The following is a 16,944-nucleotide window of genomic DNA, read 5'->3' on the forward strand; positions in this document are numbered from 1 at the left end:
GTAGGCAGACATCTACATATTTGGAGCGTATGCAGACATCTAAATTTTTGGAGCGTAGGCAGACATTTAAATATTTAGGACGTATGCAGACATCTAAATATTTGGAACGAAGGCAGACATCTAAATATTTGAGACGTAGGCAGACATCTAAATATTTTAGACTTAGACAGACATCTAAATATTTGGGACGTAGGTAGACATCTAAATATTTGAGGCGTAGGCAGACATCTAAATATTGAGACGTAGGCAGACATCTGACTATTTGAGGCGTAGGCTGACATCTAAATATTTGAGACGTAGGCAGACATCTAAATATTTCAAGGCGTAGGCAGACATCTAAATATTTGAGACATAGACAGACACCTAAATATTTGGAACGTAGGCAGACATCTAAATATTTGGGACGTAGGCAAACATTTGAATTTTTGAGACGTAGGCAGACACCTAAATATTTGGAACGTATGCAGAACTAAATATTTGGAGCGTAGGCAGACATCTAAATATTTGCAGCGTATGCAGACATCTAAATATTTGGAACGTAGGCAGACATCTAAATATTTGAATCGTAGGCTGATATCTGAATGTTTGAGACGTAGGCAGACATTTAATTATTTGGAACGTAGGCAGACATCTAAATATTTGGAGCGTAGGCAGACATCTAAATATTTGGAGCGTATGCAGACATCTAAATATTTGGAGCGTATGCAGACATCTAAATATTTGAAGCGTAGGCAGACATCTAAATATTTGAGACGTAGGCAGACATCTAAAATATTTGAGACGTAGGCAGACATCTAAATATTTAAAGCGTAGGCAGACATCTAAATATTTGAGACGTAGGCAGACGTCTAAATATTTGGAGCGTATGCAGACATCTAAATATTTGGAGCGTATGCAGACATCTAAATATTTGAAGCGTAGGCAGACATCTAAATATTTGAGACGTAGGCAGACATCTAAATATTTGAGACGTAGGCAGACATCTAAATATTTAAAGCGTAGGCAGACATCTAAATATTTGAGACGTAGGCAGACGTCTAAATATTTGGAGCGTATGCAGACATCTAAATATTTGAAACGTAGGCAGACGTCTAAAGAAGTGCAAGAGTGTAATGGAAATAGTGACAATGAACTGAGACATGATGACGTAAGAAAGGCCGCACTACGAAAGGGCGAAATGGCGGGAAATATGCACCTGAATATTTGCGATTCCTATTTCTACTGTACAGAGGCAGCCGTGATCAGCCACAATGTGTGCTTAAGTTTCAATGTGTTATGGAACGATAGTTTGAGACCTGCTAAACTGAAGCGTCATCTTGTAACAAATCATTATGAACTGTAGAAAGACAAAGCCGTAGATCTTATTTTCAAACGCCCTTAGAAAATGTATACAAATCAGCAGAAAATTATTAAAAATGCACAAAAGTAATTGCAAAAGCTCCTCAAGCTTCATATATTATTGCATTGCAAATAGCGCAGAGAATAATAAACATACAACGGCTTTAAAAAATATGATTTGGGCACATAAATCAGGCTGTGTTTGAAGGTCCGCTAACATCCCATAACTTGATAAGGGGTCCCTGAGCTTAAAAAAAAAATAAATTTGAGACCCTCTGAGACATAGGACTTGTTTGGCCTATCTGAACCCTTCACAAAAACCAGAACGTAGAAGGATAAAAAGAAGTAAGTAGGCATGTCATTCTGCAAGGCAAGGCAATTATTTCAGTTCGCCTTTTTTTTTTTTGAATCAAGGGGTACATTCGATGTCATGCTTTGGTTTCATCTGGCGAATTAATTGTGACCTAGATACGTGACTGTAGCCGATGCTCGACTTAATACCAAATAAAAACAATATTTCCTTGTTATCATTGGCGAATCCTTGCCGTTCACTTGGGGGGCGGGGGGGAATGGGGTTGGGGAAAGTAGACCAATATCCCCGCTCCACACTTGCCTGTATTTCGGACTAAGTCACCTTCACCCATTCCTTAGTCTGTTGGATCGTTGGGGCACCACACAAGATTTGTCAACCGTCTTTCTCCATTCCTCTCTGTCTTTTGCATTGGATAGAACCTTTTTCCATGGCAGGCCCATCCATTCTTTTATATTGTCTTCCCATCATTTCTCCGTCTGCCTCTTCTCCTTTTTCACGGATCCCTGGGGTCCGCGGACCACGGTATGAGAATCACTGCCTTATCAGAATAAGGTTCTGGGCGGCTGCTATAAACCCGCGCAACATAGATAGATAGATAGATAGTTAGATAGATAAATAGATAGATAGATAGATAGATAGATAGATAGATAGATAGATAGATAGATAGATAGATAGATAGATAGATAGATAGATAGATAGATAGATAGATAGATAGATAGAATATACTGCAACTAACAAGAATTCGCCACCCATCCTTCCAATAAAAGTGTAGGAAGCACCTTTGTCTAGCAATAGTAAGGTTAGTACTAATTCATTATATTGTGTAACTCAGATCACTCAGATCACGACACGTATTATTTTACAGAATACATTGACTTCTATTGTGTAGCGGTATTTTGTAAAGTGGTTCTGCTAGTTCAACATTTCCTGCATCTTACAATTTGTGATCTTTCGGTTTCTTAACAGGTGAGTCTTCATAAACTATAACTAGTCTTTGTGGCATTTTGTGATCATTGATCTATCAACTAAAAACGTTCAATTAATATATTAATATGTTAACATTTCTCCAGGAGACGCGGCTTTACTTTCAAACCGGGTTCCCCTGGTTCCAATCCTGATGAGGAGTGGGATTTTTAATTTCGGGATCTTTTGGCGCCCCTGAGTCCACCCAGCTTAAATGGGGTACCAGACAATAGATGGGGAAAATTAAAAGTGGTTGGTCGTTGTGCTGGCCACATGACACCCTCATTAACCATGGGACACAGACATAGATTATCTTTACATCATCTCCTATAAGTTACAAGGGGTGAAACGTGAAGTTTTATTTTTAGTTCAATATGTTAGTGCTATTAAGTCCACGAAGGGAGCGAAAAGGATTCATTGTAATGTTCCAGTGTATTCGCCCAGTGATAATCTTTCTTCAAAATAACAGGTGAATTATGAGATGATATAACATTGATCTGAGAGTGTAGTGAACACACAAAAATATCCAGAATATAAGTAAGTAGTACTAGAAAAGTATTTACGTTCTGGGACAAACCTGACACACTTATCTACGTGGAAGTGACCCAGGGCAGGGGCGGACTGGGTGTCGAAATCGGGTCGGGCATTTGTATATAATCCGGCCCAAAATTATGTAGCAAATATTGGGTATCCAATTATATGCCTACATGTCCTCAAAATCAATATTTTTTATTTGATAATGTATCGATAACTGTACTCATGCATTCGGTGGAATATATCTTTATAAGAAATATATAGGCTCTAAAAAGATGTAGCCTACAAGTAGCAATGCCTACGGATGTAGCCTACACGTAGCAATGCCTACGGATGTAACCTACAAGTAGCAATGCCTACGGATGTAGCAATGCCTACGGATGTAGCCTACAAGTAGCAATGCCTACGGATGTAGCCTACAAGTAGCAATGCCTACGGATGTAGCCTACAAGTAGCAATGCCTACGGATGTAGCCTACAAGTAGCAATGCCTACGGATGTAGCCTACAAGTAGCAATGCCTACGGATGTAGCCTACAAGTAGCAATGCCTACGGATGTAGGCTATTATATTAAGTCGAAAAATCGGTTCAGATTAAATGAGCAATACACTGTCGAGTCTGTAAAATATTTGTTTAAACATAACGCCATAAGAGTCATAGTATCATAGTGGCCCTGTCGGTGGCCCTACCGGCCCATTAGGATAATGGCCCACCGAGCATTTGCCCGAATGTCTATATAGCCAGTCTGCCCCGGATGTCGGGGTCATGTTTTATTTCAAGGAAAAATTTTAAACAGATCAAGCTTTTAATCCTAAACTGTCATCTCTAACAGTTTTAACTTATAAGAAAAAACTACAAGACAGACGATGGGTGGAGTAGTAAGCTCTATGGAACATCTTGACACTCTGCCAAAGAGGCTCCAGTATCTGTCCGAGGAGGACCCCAACAAGGAGCTCTACGTCTTCTACAACGACGGTGTGCGTGATGCCTACACCTCCAGAGAACTGTTCACCTTGGCTGGGAGGTTCGCCCACAGACTGCGTCAGCAAGGGTTTCAGAAAGGGGACGTCATCGCCAACACGCTGCCAAACTCCCCGGAACGCCTCATTACAGACGTCGGCATTGTCATGGCCGGATGTGTAACAATGAATGGACAGGTACATTTTGTATAACTACGAACAATTTTTATCTACAAACTTTATGAGTAATTACGGTACTTAAAGGAGGTGCTGTGGCTGAGCGGTAAAGCGCTTGGCTTCTGAACTGGGCGCCCCGGGATCGAAAACTGGAATGGTGGGATTTTTTATTTCAGGACCTTTGGGCGCCTCTAAGTCCACCCAGCTCTAATAGGTCATGACATAAGTCGGGGAAATGTAAAGGCGGTTGGTCGTTGGGCTGGCCACATAACACCCTCGTTAACCGTGGGCCACAGAAACTGATGATTTTCACATCATCTGCCTTATAGATCGCAAGGCCTTTACTCTACTAGCTGACATATTTTACATTTAATTTTCTCTGTTATCTCTCTTTACCAACCTAACGAGACGCATTCAATACCTAGAATCTTGCCTACATATTTTGCATCTAATATTCTATTATCTTCCTTTACTGATCTGACGCGACGCTACTTATTACCTGTAGTTTTCCTTACATATTTTGCTTTCTAATTTTCTCCCTTATCTTATCTTATATAATACAGACGTTACTTCAAAAAAAGAACATGATTATGTCCTACGCGTCATGCATTTAGTCATGCATATTAACCAATGACCTAAATTCTGCCAAGTCACTGGTTTTCCTGGCTAGCTCAGGCAACCCATTCCATGCTCTAATAGCACTAGGGAAGAAGGAGTATTTGTACAAATTTGTCCTAGCATATGGGACGAGGAATGTGCCTTTAATCTCCCTGTTCTGATCAGACACGACGCTACTCATTATCTGTAGTTTTCCTTACATATTATGCATCTAATGTTCTCTGTTATCTCCCTTTACTTACCTAACGCGACCCTATTCATTACCTTCAGTCTTGCTTACATATTTTGCATCTGCTACAATCAAAAGATACGCGTGCACTTTTGAAATTTAATTGTGACAGGTCTTATTGGCTGACGGGTCAGACGTCTTCCGGTCTGCCAAAGTTGCTAGATGTCGCGCCGTCCTCGTGTCAGACGAGGGGCCAGGCTGGCGGCTTATCCAACGGTTCCTATCGAAAGAAGCTCAAGCTGGATGTTTGTTTCCCTTGGACATCGTGGAGGCACCAGAGATGAAGTCTGCCATCGTAATATCCAGGTTTTTAAAACCATTACAATTAAATAGATTGAACTGGTTGATCTGTAGAGCGAAACCAGGGTCGACACACTGTTATGAGATGAAACAAGTAACATTGTTAAAAAAGTCTTTTTTTAAACACAATAACTCTGACAGGGCCGGCCCTTAGGCGAAGTGAATTTGGTTGGCCCAAATGAAATTTAAAAAAAACGAACAGAAACAGCGAAAAAGAACAATTTCGCAACTTATTAAAATCCTGCCCGTCTACAGGCCTATCTAAATCGGCAAATAACTGAAATTCATGTATCGTCATTTCCGTAGTAGTGACAGAGTTAGACCAGTAAACATGGAATCATAATGCTAGGTCTGAAATCAGATTCATGTTACCTAATTTTTTCTTTAAATTTCTTTTATTTAAGTCCTGAGGGGGTCCCTCACATATCGGTCCGAGCGGGAGGCCACTTAATTTGCCTATGCCTAAGGCCGGCTCTGACTCTGAAGGCCTTTCGTCAGACGGTAGCATGGAAGGGTACCACAGGTCCCGGGTACAACAATATGATGGTGCTCCCGGCCCACCCATACACGCACATCGTAGGTTGAGTGTAGTCCTATATAAATTAATTAATGAAAGAAACTTCAATGTAGGGATTACCCATACAATGCCAGTATAATATAATCATATAATTTATTTATTTCCGGATTATAACAAATAATTATACTGTCGATATAGTTTAATTCTTACAGTCTATCTTTTTTTTTCGTTTTTCTTTTTTTCACAATACTCAGTGGGCCCCTAATGACCCAATGAGATCCATTCGCGACATGGCTGTTATGCTACAGCTCCTCGGAGTACCAATTGCCATTTTTCCTTAGTTAAGGTAGATAACTGGCTAATTCCATTTCTGTATATCTTACGGGTATTTCGTTGTTTTTTCCCCTTGTTAGCGGAAACAGTTTGGGGAAAAGCAGCTTTTAGTTTTGTGTTGTCCTTCTGTTCGTCTGTCATGTTTAGATCTCAGAAGCTAGGAAGCTATTGAAAATAAAATATTAAAAATACCTCATTTCTTACTAAGATACGACACAGAAGTGAGTGTCAGCAATTGTCTTGTTATAGTTCACATAAAATATAGCAAGTCACCGGGAAACTCTATTGGAAGGGGGCAGAGGTTTGAATAAATGGCTTGGCTAACGAGCCAAATATCTTTGGGTCTCAATTAAAACACAGGAGGGTGGTAGGTAAAAATTGAAACCCACACATGACTTCTGCATGTTTTTCCGATGACCCATTTGACTTTTTATTTGAATGAAGACTTTAAATTTGTTCCTGTTGTCGAGTTTCACTGAACGAAAAAAAAATTTCTTTTTAGCAAATGATAAAAGAAACATGTCTATTTCACACAAGTTAATTAATAACTGACGTTAGGACTATAACTTTATTGGACAGAGGGGATCCTCATTTTCTGGACGACATAAGAAATGGATCCAAAGAAACGTTTGTCAGTCCTTCAGAGCCCGAAGACCTCATGATTGTGCTGACCACCTCCGGCTCCACGGGATACTCAAAGCTTGTCCCTCGGTGCCACCAAGACATCATCTCTCAAAGCCTGATGCATTCTCAGCTGCGTTCTCCGGACTTGACCTGGCCAAAGCCAAGTGACAAGCGTTTTGTGTACTACAGTGACAGGATGATGGGTAGGTAAACCATTGACAGGTTAAGGACCTCACTGACTGAAGGCCATAACACAGAACGTCACAGCCTGTGGGCAGTTTATACCAATAGCTTGTTACCACGTCACAGACTTGTTACTCAGTTAACAATAGAGCGGGTTTCTTCAGGCCTAAAGGCCAATGGTTTGAATGCCGATGAAGAATTAGATTCAAGTTTTCCAGATGTCTTCGAGTCCACTCAAGTGTAGTGTTGTTCTAGACCACCATCTGCAACCTTCTTCAACCTCGCTTCTCTGCCTCTTATTCTTTTTCCTGGTACTGTTCCCCGAAGAAAGGTCTTTGCGAGCCAGCCCCAAAGATCTTGTAATACGGTCATAGAGTTTTTCTTTGCGTTTTATTTTTACAATAGTTAGCAGGTCATGGTGGGGTCCAATCGCTGTAGTAACACTGTCTTTAATCTTATTGTTAATGATGCGGTCTCTCGTTGATGGGGGTTCTCACACCATAATTTGAGAAACGCTGCGGATGGACTTAAAAGTATCTGCCCATACACAGTAAAATCTGAAAGTAGAACTGTTTATTATTTATTGAGCAATATACCGATAATTAAAGCTGTGTACTTACTATTGTAGCAATGTATTTATAATAGCAGAAGTTTGCCTATAATTATAGCAATGTTCTTCCTGAAAGGTCAAATGATGCTTGCTGAATTGCAAACTTTATTTTGTCCCTTTAGGATGGACAGGGGGTATTTCGTTTTACTCCCTGTGTCAGGCTGACACAAGAGTTTTGCAGGATTTGTTTCACGCGCCTCGGGACACGGCCTCGGAGCTATGGCGGGCGGTGGAAGCTGAAAATTGTGAGGTGTGCGGGTTTTTGCCGCTGGAACTGGAGAATGTCTTGGAACGTCTTAGGACTTCCGGTAGACTTCCGGTGAATAGGAAGCTGAAAACGATTATCACGGGAGGACAACCCATTAGAAAGGTAAACTTGATACACTGATAAGGATCCGTAACGAAGAACTAATTATCAACTATCCTAAAGCAGTGTCATTTAATCAACTGTAGAATTCTATCAGATAAATTAAACTATTTACAGTGGCGTTGCTAAGAGGGTGCCAACCACTTCTTATGACCCTTATTAACGGTTGACATTAAAGTGATAAATTACCATAGACATCATAATTTTTAAAAGAGAATCGGCGCATATTTAACACTTCTGTAGCGATTAATAGCTGTTGATGTTACAATGGAATCAAAGGGGTCGCGGCAGCTGAGTTGTTAAGCGCTTAGCTTCCGAACCTGGGGTTCTGGGTTGGAATCTCGATGAGGTCTGGAATTTGAAATTTCGGGTTTGTAAGAACTCTCCTCATTCCAACCAACTCTAATGGGTACCTGACTTCAGTTGGGGAAAGTAAATGCAGTAGGTCGTTGTACTGGCCACATAACACCCTGCTCGTTAAAAGTTGGCTAAAGAAACTGAAACATTATGTGCCCAATAGATCGCAAGGTCTGAAAAGGGAAATATTAGAAAATTACTATTGTTTACTAGATATGTAAAGACTTGTTTATAAACAATCAAAACAAACATGTACTCGACAAATATTAGTACGCGAAAGTTGGTACAGAGTTTTAGCGAAAATGTGTTTTGAAAAATATGACACTATTGGAGAATTCCATCAAAGTACACCAAAGTTAGGTACGCTTACCGAAGCAGGACGATATGGGGCAGAATTTTTGGAATAGAAGTTTTGGCGTTAGAAATATATTTGTTACATAATATATGCTCATTTTATTATGTCCTTAAAAAATGATACATATTATGTTTTGTATTAGTATTTATGTTTAAACGTATTTTTTTTATATAACAATGGTTACTTTTGTCGATTAGATTTCGGATTTATGTTCGTTTTGTAAATATTGTTATATCACTAGCATTATAATGTTGATGTGTAAGGCCCCCTCTCTTTCTTTTTCCTCCTCTCTCTCTCTCTCCTTCTCTCTGTCTCTCTCACTCTCTGCATTTTCCGAAGGCTCCAATGGAAAGCCCACTTCCCGTTCCTCAGGCTACATTTATTTTGACATTGGATTCTCTAAAAAAAAAAAGGGGGGGGGAATATCAATTAAATTTGTTCAAGTAGTGTGTGTGTGTATGTGTTTATATGGTGACAGTGGGAAGAAGTTAGAGATTGGTTGTGAATGATTCAACACAGGTGGCACTGTCGTCACTTGGTCTTAGTTAAGGGAGACGACTCCGGAACGTTAGACTGAAAGGTTGTGTTATTGTAGTGGGTTCGATTTTGTTAACAGATATTACTAAAGTTTACTACATTTATTTCATTTATCACTATTTGATTTTGTCTATATTATAAATAAAGTTCTATTGAGTCTTTTTCACAAAAGGAAGTTATTCAAGTCATTTGCAGTTTTATTTTTTAAGATAAATTACGCCTACAATGGTTTAGTTGTCTACCTGCAGTTTGGGGATATAAATCATGAACTGGTAACTACAAGAGACAAGACAGCTTTACAGAGTGTAGTAGCCTTATCAACACAGGGGGAAATCATTATCATTTCTTTCTCTACTTATCTTTTGGATGCTATTAGGATAAGTTTTATTCTTCACTAGCAGGTTACGGGAAACGAAAATACAATACGGCTTAACTCTTTCTCTCCTAACTGACGATACCAGCGTTGATTCCACCAGAATGTGGTAAATAATTACGGAGAGAAAGAGTTAAGGCGAATTACAAATTAGTAGACTTAGGGAAATAGGAAAGAAAACTTGTTTTAAAAATACGGACTTTGTTATTTCTATTTAAGTTTTATTTATAGACTTCGTCCTTTTGGGGGAAATACAAAAAAATGTAAAGGGTTGATTAAAGGCCTGCGGTTTTGAGTGAATAGCAGCGATCAAATCGGTCACAACCGTGTGGTGTAAGAAACATGTGTACGAAATATTATGCGAATCCGTTTGACAGTTTAAGAGATCTCTTGATACATACATAAATGAATGAATGAGAGCTATTTAAGGAATATAGTATAGGTTGAAAAATGTCGACATTCCTCTGTGTCTTTCAGAGTCAGCTTCAAAGCTTTTTCACTTTGGCTGAAACTGTTTTCTTAGGGTACGGCTCTACTGAAGTGCCTTGTGTAACAAGACAGTTCCTGAAAGGTAAAGTAGCCATTGTAAAAGTAGCCATTGCAAAAGTAGCCATTGCAAAAGTAGCCATTGTAAAATAAGCCATTTTTAAAAAGTATCAACAATTAAAATATCCTCTTTCACGCTAATCAGTAATCTCTCTATTTAACATCTTTTCCATTGGTCGTTGTGTCTGTTGGTATCATCTCTCGCAGTCTTCTTATAAGATTGTTGACGTGTACGTTTTTAACACAAAAGTAAAACAAAACAAAAAAACAACAAAAAAAACCATTTAAAACACTTAAGAAAAGACAATACCTCCTATATACAGTAAGGACATATATTGTTATTGTTCTGAAATCTAATGAATGTTAGATTAAAAAACAATTGAACATTTTTACTCCCCCCCCCCATTTTCCCCTTCCCTACGCCCCCTCCCTTCCCGAGAAAGAATACTGGTTAGAGCGATATAATGTTCAGAGACATTCTTCTCTTCCTGGCCCAACCATGCAATTTTGGACACCACAATGAAGAGTCATGGAAAGATAACTCATTTAGTTCTGCAAATCGGACTAGAGTTACACCACGTGACTTTCGCGGTGACAGAGCACGTAATTTTTCTCTTTATACATTCTATATTTGACTACATTTATCTGTGCATTTTTACACAAGTCAATATCTGGTGTCATTAAAATAGTTGCATGTTTTTTCAGTAACTTTGTTTTGATATTGCCCCTTCGTTTCCTAACCATGGCCACCACCTCACATACATTTCAACAGGTCTTTCAAAGTAGTCGAAATTTCTGAATCAGGTAATTGTTCATTTCTATCAGTTGCATATTTCTGGAAAAATGTCATCGACGAAACTGTTCCTCTCGAACTTCGCAAGATGGCTGTAAGCTTTGTTTGCGAACATTCGGATAACTATGTCTATGGCGACGCCCTGTCCGTTGTTCCTACTCAAGGAAACACAGTCATACACTCTGCTCGACAATACGCTGCCTACAGGAATACTTCCGGCGTTTATTGTGGCGAGGCTGAGATTGTGAAGATGTCTCAAATACTTCCCGCTACTATCACTATTCACTTCCGAGAACGTCCCCATGACCCTCCTCGAGTTCACAATAAGGGTCAACGTCTCTCCATATCCCTGCTATATATATGGATCATGGCCATTACAAAGTTCTCTTGCCTGTCATAATCACACGTGATGACTTCCGGTGCTGTCTGTTGACTATGTTGGCATGTGACCAACATTACACACCCACGTGATCTCCACACTGATGTGACGTCACCTTCCCACTCTCCTGTTACTGATGAACACTTACAAACGCCAAGTAATAAAGTCCAAGACCAGACGCTCAAAAAGATATGCCTGTATCTTCCAAAACTTGTTTTCAGTCATGGACAATTGTATGTTGCTCTCTCCAGAGTTCCCTCTTTTCATTCACTCACAGTCGTTTGCCCAAACCCACCCCATTTGGACAACTGTGTCTTTCAGGAAGTGTTCACCCGTTACTAAATAGAGGCGTATACTTTATAATTATATCATTGGAAAAACGTTAAGCCGTACTTTTTGCTATGTACCAGTTGCATAGAAATAAACAGATGCCAAGTATGCCCGTATTTAATTGGGCCGGTAGGGCTATCAAAAAAGGGCCATATGAATATCAGTAAATTGTTTCAAAATTTATACTATTCTTTTTAAAAGCAGCACTTTGAGCGACGTGTTTCCTAACGAAATATATTCTAAGTCTAATACAAATCTAAAGCATTGTTTTACATATCCTTTCATCGGTATAAAGTCAGTTCCTTTTCCATGTGAAATGTGCATCTAAAAGTTAGTTTTTTAATTCTTTTTTGTCTGAAAGAAGAGACGTTCGAGTCCTACAACTGTGGTAAAGTTCTGGATGGTCTATCTGTCAAAATTTGTCGAGACGACGGAGAGGACTGTCAGGTTAATGAGATTGGAACTCTTTTTGTCAGAGGTAAAATAAATATACCCCAAGGAGAGGAGGAATTAGTTCGCGTTTTCTTATTTTCACAAAGCTTAGATCAATTCACTCTCTCTGACTGGTAAAAAGTTTAAACATATTATTATTTATTGAATCTGAAAAGACATGAATTAATATATAATATTATATATATATATATATATATATATATATATATTATATTAATATAAAAATAAAAAAATTAAACAATTAGTTTAATGATTGTTAATGATTATTTCACTTGATTTTGAAATAAGGGGAATAAATGTTTATACATATATGCTTTAGTCCTTTCACTACAGTTTGGCTTTATTTTTGTGTCTGCTCTAGTTTCTCAATGTTTACTTAAGGAGTCCTAAACAGAGAACACATTATTGGCCTATCCAAGATTAAATGACATTTTAAGGGCTAGAGTTTTGAAAATAAAATGCTCCCTCTCTCAAAATGTATGGATCCTTTTCTTACCAAAACAAGGCCTATGTTTACTTCTATTGTGTTCAAATTTCAACAAGATTATTGAGACTTTACAAATACATGCAACATTGCACTGAACTGAAATAATTATAATAATTCTATATCTTAACATTTTTTTTAAACTTCCTAGGCTTTAGCGTGTTTCGGGGTTACTTCAATCAACTAGAAAACCCCAATCCCCAGAATCAAAAAGCCTTCACCCCAGACGGCTGGTTTAACACCGAGGATTATGGGTACTTCGACGAAGCGGACGACCTGTATGTTCTCGGCAGGGTCAAGGACGTCATCATGTATGGGGCGTTCGTTTTCTACCCTGGATGGATGGAAAGAAAATTGCTCGAGCACCCAGATGTATTGGAAGCCATTATAGTCCCTGTAGGTAGAATGTGCAGCATCTTCCTTTTTTTTCTCATTAATTTATATGTTACAATTTTTTTTCTACCATTAAATAAAAAATTGCATTGACATTTCTGTTTTAAAAAATGACTCAAATGAAACGATTTGAAAAAAACAAAAACTAATTGATTGTCGGGTTATTTAATGTAGCAGTATTTGAGTTGTTGAATAAGAATTAACTCTTTCTCTCCGTAATTATTTTTCCACGTTTGTAAGGAATTCTTCAATATGCTCGTTACTATTCACTATCCTGTTATGATTGGGCTCCAATAACTTTGCTGTTTGTTATAAGAAAATGTTTTATTTGGTATACAATTAAAGGGGAATGTATACTCTTTTTACATAAATCAGAGTCAAGTTCAAAAATTAAACATTAATTTAATTTAATGAAGTAAAAATCAACGATGGTATCGTCGATTAGAAGAGAAAGAGTTAAGTACACAGAGAAAGATTGACTGACAGTTCTCATGTCAGGTTCTCACAAATATATTTCATTTAGAACCACAAACAACTTGCATCAAATCTTCCTAACCTCCAGGTGGACTTCTATTAATGTACGAAACGAGAAACATGGAAGTATTTTTACATTTTGTTTCTTTAAGACTTTGACTTTGTTGAAGAATTTTCTCAATATGTTTATGTTGTCCAGGTCACCGATCCAGTTCTGTACCATAATATTTGTGCCTGTATTAAACTAAGACAAGACAGCGGCCTAGACGAAGACAAACTCAAAGACTATTGTGACACCATATTTTTGCCAGAAATGTCAACAGCTCTGACACCCAAGCCGAAGTATTTTATTGTAAGTGGAGTTCTTTTAAAACGTACTTTTCATCGTATGCTATTTAGAAACGTCTAGATCTATGGCATGGAGGCGCGGTGGCTGACTGGTAAAGCACTTGGCCTACAGACCGAAGGGTTCCGGGTTCAAATCCTGTTGAAGACTGGAATTTTTAATATCGGAATCTTTAAGGTCCACCCAGCTGACATTATTTAAGGAAAAGTAAAGGCGGTTGGTCATTGTGCTGGCCACAAGACACCCTAGTTAAATGTGGGCCACATAAACAGATGACCTTTGCATCATCTGGCCTATAGACCGAATCGAAGAGACACGAGTTTGAGTCCTAGCTGAGACTGGGATTATGTTCGACATTTTTAAGACGCCTCTGAGTCCACGTAACTCTAATGCAGTGGTTCCCAAACCTTTTTCCTTAACGGAACACTTCGCACATTCTGATTATTTAACGGAACACTTTGGTTATTTTTTTAGTGAGATTAATTCAGGTGGTGGCCTACTAGTTAATTATTCCAGTAGTTCTTCTGTGGGGCTTCGTTGTAAGTAGAAGTTTTAGAAAAAAACTGCAAATCGCGTCATTTATCAATTAAATAACTGCAAATCATATTTAGGATTTAATAGTTTAAATATAGGTTGAATTTCATCCAAATTTTCTACTTAATATGTTTAAAATTTTCAAGATAGAACATTAAAAGGTTTGTATATCATAACTAATGGCCATTAAATGCATTTCTCTGTTGTCTCTGGATCCTCAGATCATGAAAGACAACTTCCCAGAAACGGCAACTGGAAAGCCAGACAAACAGTTATTGAAACGTATGGCAGAGGACATGTTCGGATATTCTGGGAAGTAGGAAATTTCCGTGAGAGAGATATACTCGTGATGCTTCAAACATTATAACAGATGACCTAAACATTATATCGAATAAATCTAATATTGAAATAGATAAATGTTCACTGATTTTCATTGAGACTTTTAATACACTACTAATATATAGGTCGTTCGATATGCTAGGACAAATTTGTACAAATGCTCTTTCTTCCCTAGTGCTATTAGAACATGGAATGGATTGCTTGAGCTAGCCAGGAAAACCAATGACTTGGCAGAATTCATTTATAAACATGCATGACTAGATTCATGACGCGCAGGATGTAATCATCTTCTTTTTGAAGCTACGTCTGTATAATATAAGATAAGAAGATAAGAACTTTGTGCAAATAAAAAATTTTGGATTTAGAGGTTCTTGGATTATAGATATTTGGGGTAATCAAATTTCACTAACGGACATATGGGTTTATGCAGTCTCCACTGCTCGCCTTTTCTCCCAGAAGAAACATATGCGTTTTTTTTTGTTTGTTAAATATAAGACGTCTTTGGTCTAATCGCTGTAAGAAATACGAAATTTTTAATATACTATTTATTTTAAAAGCATATTATAATAGTGTGCACTTTGAACCACTGAAAATGAAACTTCTGAAACTCTCGTAAGCTCTTGTTGAACCAAGCTATTTGTATTTTTAATTGGAAATAGTGATCTTTTAAAATGGCCCCCTTAGAATTACGTATTTTATTTCTCTCAAACTTCCTCGTTTCCTTGTCTTAGGTTTTTCTTTAGGTACCATTATAACGCTCCAGAATTTCTACACATTGCTTTTTTTTTCTGCATTATTTTCTTTTTCTGTATTGTATTGCTTAATAGAAAGCTGACCGGTAAACAAAGGGCAGATTACTGTGATTAATTACCGTATGAAAATCTCTAAAATAAAATCTAATGTTCTCTAAATGTTTCTTACACTAGGCGAGAAAATAAGGCTCGCTGTCTCACACGTAATAGAAAAGAATGGAAACGCGATTTCGGAAGGATTCTATAAGTAGAAACAAGGCCAGTAACCCATTGTAACATTTTGTAGCGTTATGTGGTTCACGGTAGTTTCCCTTCCTTTCTTATGTATCAAAGTCAGTGTTTCCCAAACTGTGTTCCGCGGAACCCTAGTGTTCTGCGGGATGTAAAAATAAGTGAATAATTACTTATTAGCCCACCACGTGAATTAATGTCTCTAAAAAATAAGCAAAGTATTCCGCTAAATACTTAGAATTTGTGAAGGGCTCGGGAAACACTGATCTAACTAAAGCAGGGGTGGGCAACCTTTTCCTTTCGCGGGCCGCATTTATAAAAAGTTTGAGAATGGGTGCCGCATTTATAAAATGTTTGAGAGTGGGTGCCGCATTTAAATAATTAAAAAAACAACAACTGTTTCCTCAGTCGAAGCATGAGCTCAATCAATTGTTACACTTGCCATCTTGTTCCAAGCCAACACTGCACCTTCAAACAGTTCTTCATATCATTGAATAAATACTGGCCTGAGTTTGTGTCTTTGAAAATATTGTCTATAAGAGTAATATTCGTTTACTTTAAACGTTTTAGAATGGCATGTAGAGACAATGTTTCTTTAGCCTCTTCATCTTAAGTGATAAGAATCAGAAGTTTCAATAATTTATATTGATATCTAAAATTATTTATTTTAAAAATATTTGCAGTTTTATATGTATAATTTGTGGGCACACCTGATTTCTGTAAGTGTCTGCGGGTCGCATAAAACACACCGGAAGGCCGCATGTGGCCCGCGCCCCGTAATTTGCCCTCCCCTGAACTAAAAGATATATCAAAGCATAATAATTGTGTGAGAGAGACAGCGGAGATTGTGTGAGCTCGTTATTTGACCAACAGTATAATTTGAGGCTTACAAGTGTGTACTTCTGATTTTACCTAAAAATGAAATTATGCTAATAGGGCATAAATGTTGATTATAGACTGTTTCTGCACATCGTGTAAATATAATATAGCATTCACTTCATCAATTTTAGCAAAGCCAAAATAAGCTCATACTTAATTCTTTTCATTTTTTTATTATTTTTTTTTATATTATCTCTCATTTCCATTGTAGTCTCTTCTCTTGTGTCTTAGAAAAAAAATATTTTAAATTAAAATTGGAAACATATATTTGTTTCAATCGTTTAAACAAAATTATTTGTTCGTACATCCTTACCTGTTCTATCAT

At 37.8% G+C, this 16,944-nt stretch overlaps 1 protein-coding gene across 3 annotated transcripts; it reads left to right on the forward strand.

Moving 5' to 3' along the window:
* Positions 1 to 2,018: 2,018 nt before the first annotated feature.
* LOC106070226 (uncharacterized) lies at positions 2,019 to 16,884 on the forward strand. Of its 3 annotated transcripts, none has more exons than XM_056016807.1 (11): positions 2,019 to 2,173; positions 2,517 to 2,617; positions 3,980 to 4,304; positions 5,243 to 5,436; positions 6,860 to 7,107; positions 7,820 to 8,067; positions 10,164 to 10,257; positions 12,096 to 12,212; positions 12,823 to 13,067; positions 13,738 to 13,890; positions 14,640 to 16,884. In XM_056016807.1, exons 3-11 carry the CDS (start codon positions 4,014 to 4,016, stop codon positions 14,736 to 14,738), a joined length of 1,689 nt encoding a protein of 562 aa, XP_055872782.1. In that variant the 5' UTR covers positions 2,019 to 2,173; positions 2,517 to 2,617; positions 3,980 to 4,013; the 3' UTR covers positions 14,739 to 16,884. The 3 variants fall into 3 exon arrangements, with proteins under 3 accessions (XP_055872782.1, XP_055872783.1, XP_055872781.1); XM_056016806.1 differs by lacking the exon at positions 2,019 to 2,173 and adding an exon at positions 2,263 to 2,419; XM_056016808.1 differs by lacking the exons at positions 2,019 to 2,173; positions 2,517 to 2,617 and adding an exon at positions 2,262 to 2,450.
* Positions 16,885 to 16,944: the final 60 nt, after the last annotated feature.

This window comes from Biomphalaria glabrata, chromosome 18 (genome assembly GCF_947242115.1).
Source record: "Biomphalaria glabrata chromosome 18, xgBioGlab47.1, whole genome shotgun sequence".
NCBI lineage: Eukaryota > Metazoa > Mollusca > Gastropoda > Planorbidae > Biomphalaria > Biomphalaria glabrata.

Bases quoted from the DNA above. Each gene is read 5' to 3' on its own strand.
- LOC106070226 (XM_056016807.1), top strand. From the start codon at position 4,014: ATGGGTGGAGTAGTAAGCTCTATGGAACATCTTGACACTCTGCCAAAG. The intron at 12,213-12,822 runs GTAAAATAAATA...TAAACTTCCTAG, and splicing joins TGGAACTCTTTTTGTCAGAG to GCTTTAGCGTGTTTCGGGGT. The intron at 13,891-14,639 runs GTAAGTGGAGTT...CTGGATCCTCAG, and splicing joins CCAAGCCGAAGTATTTTATT to ATCATGAAAGACAACTTCCC.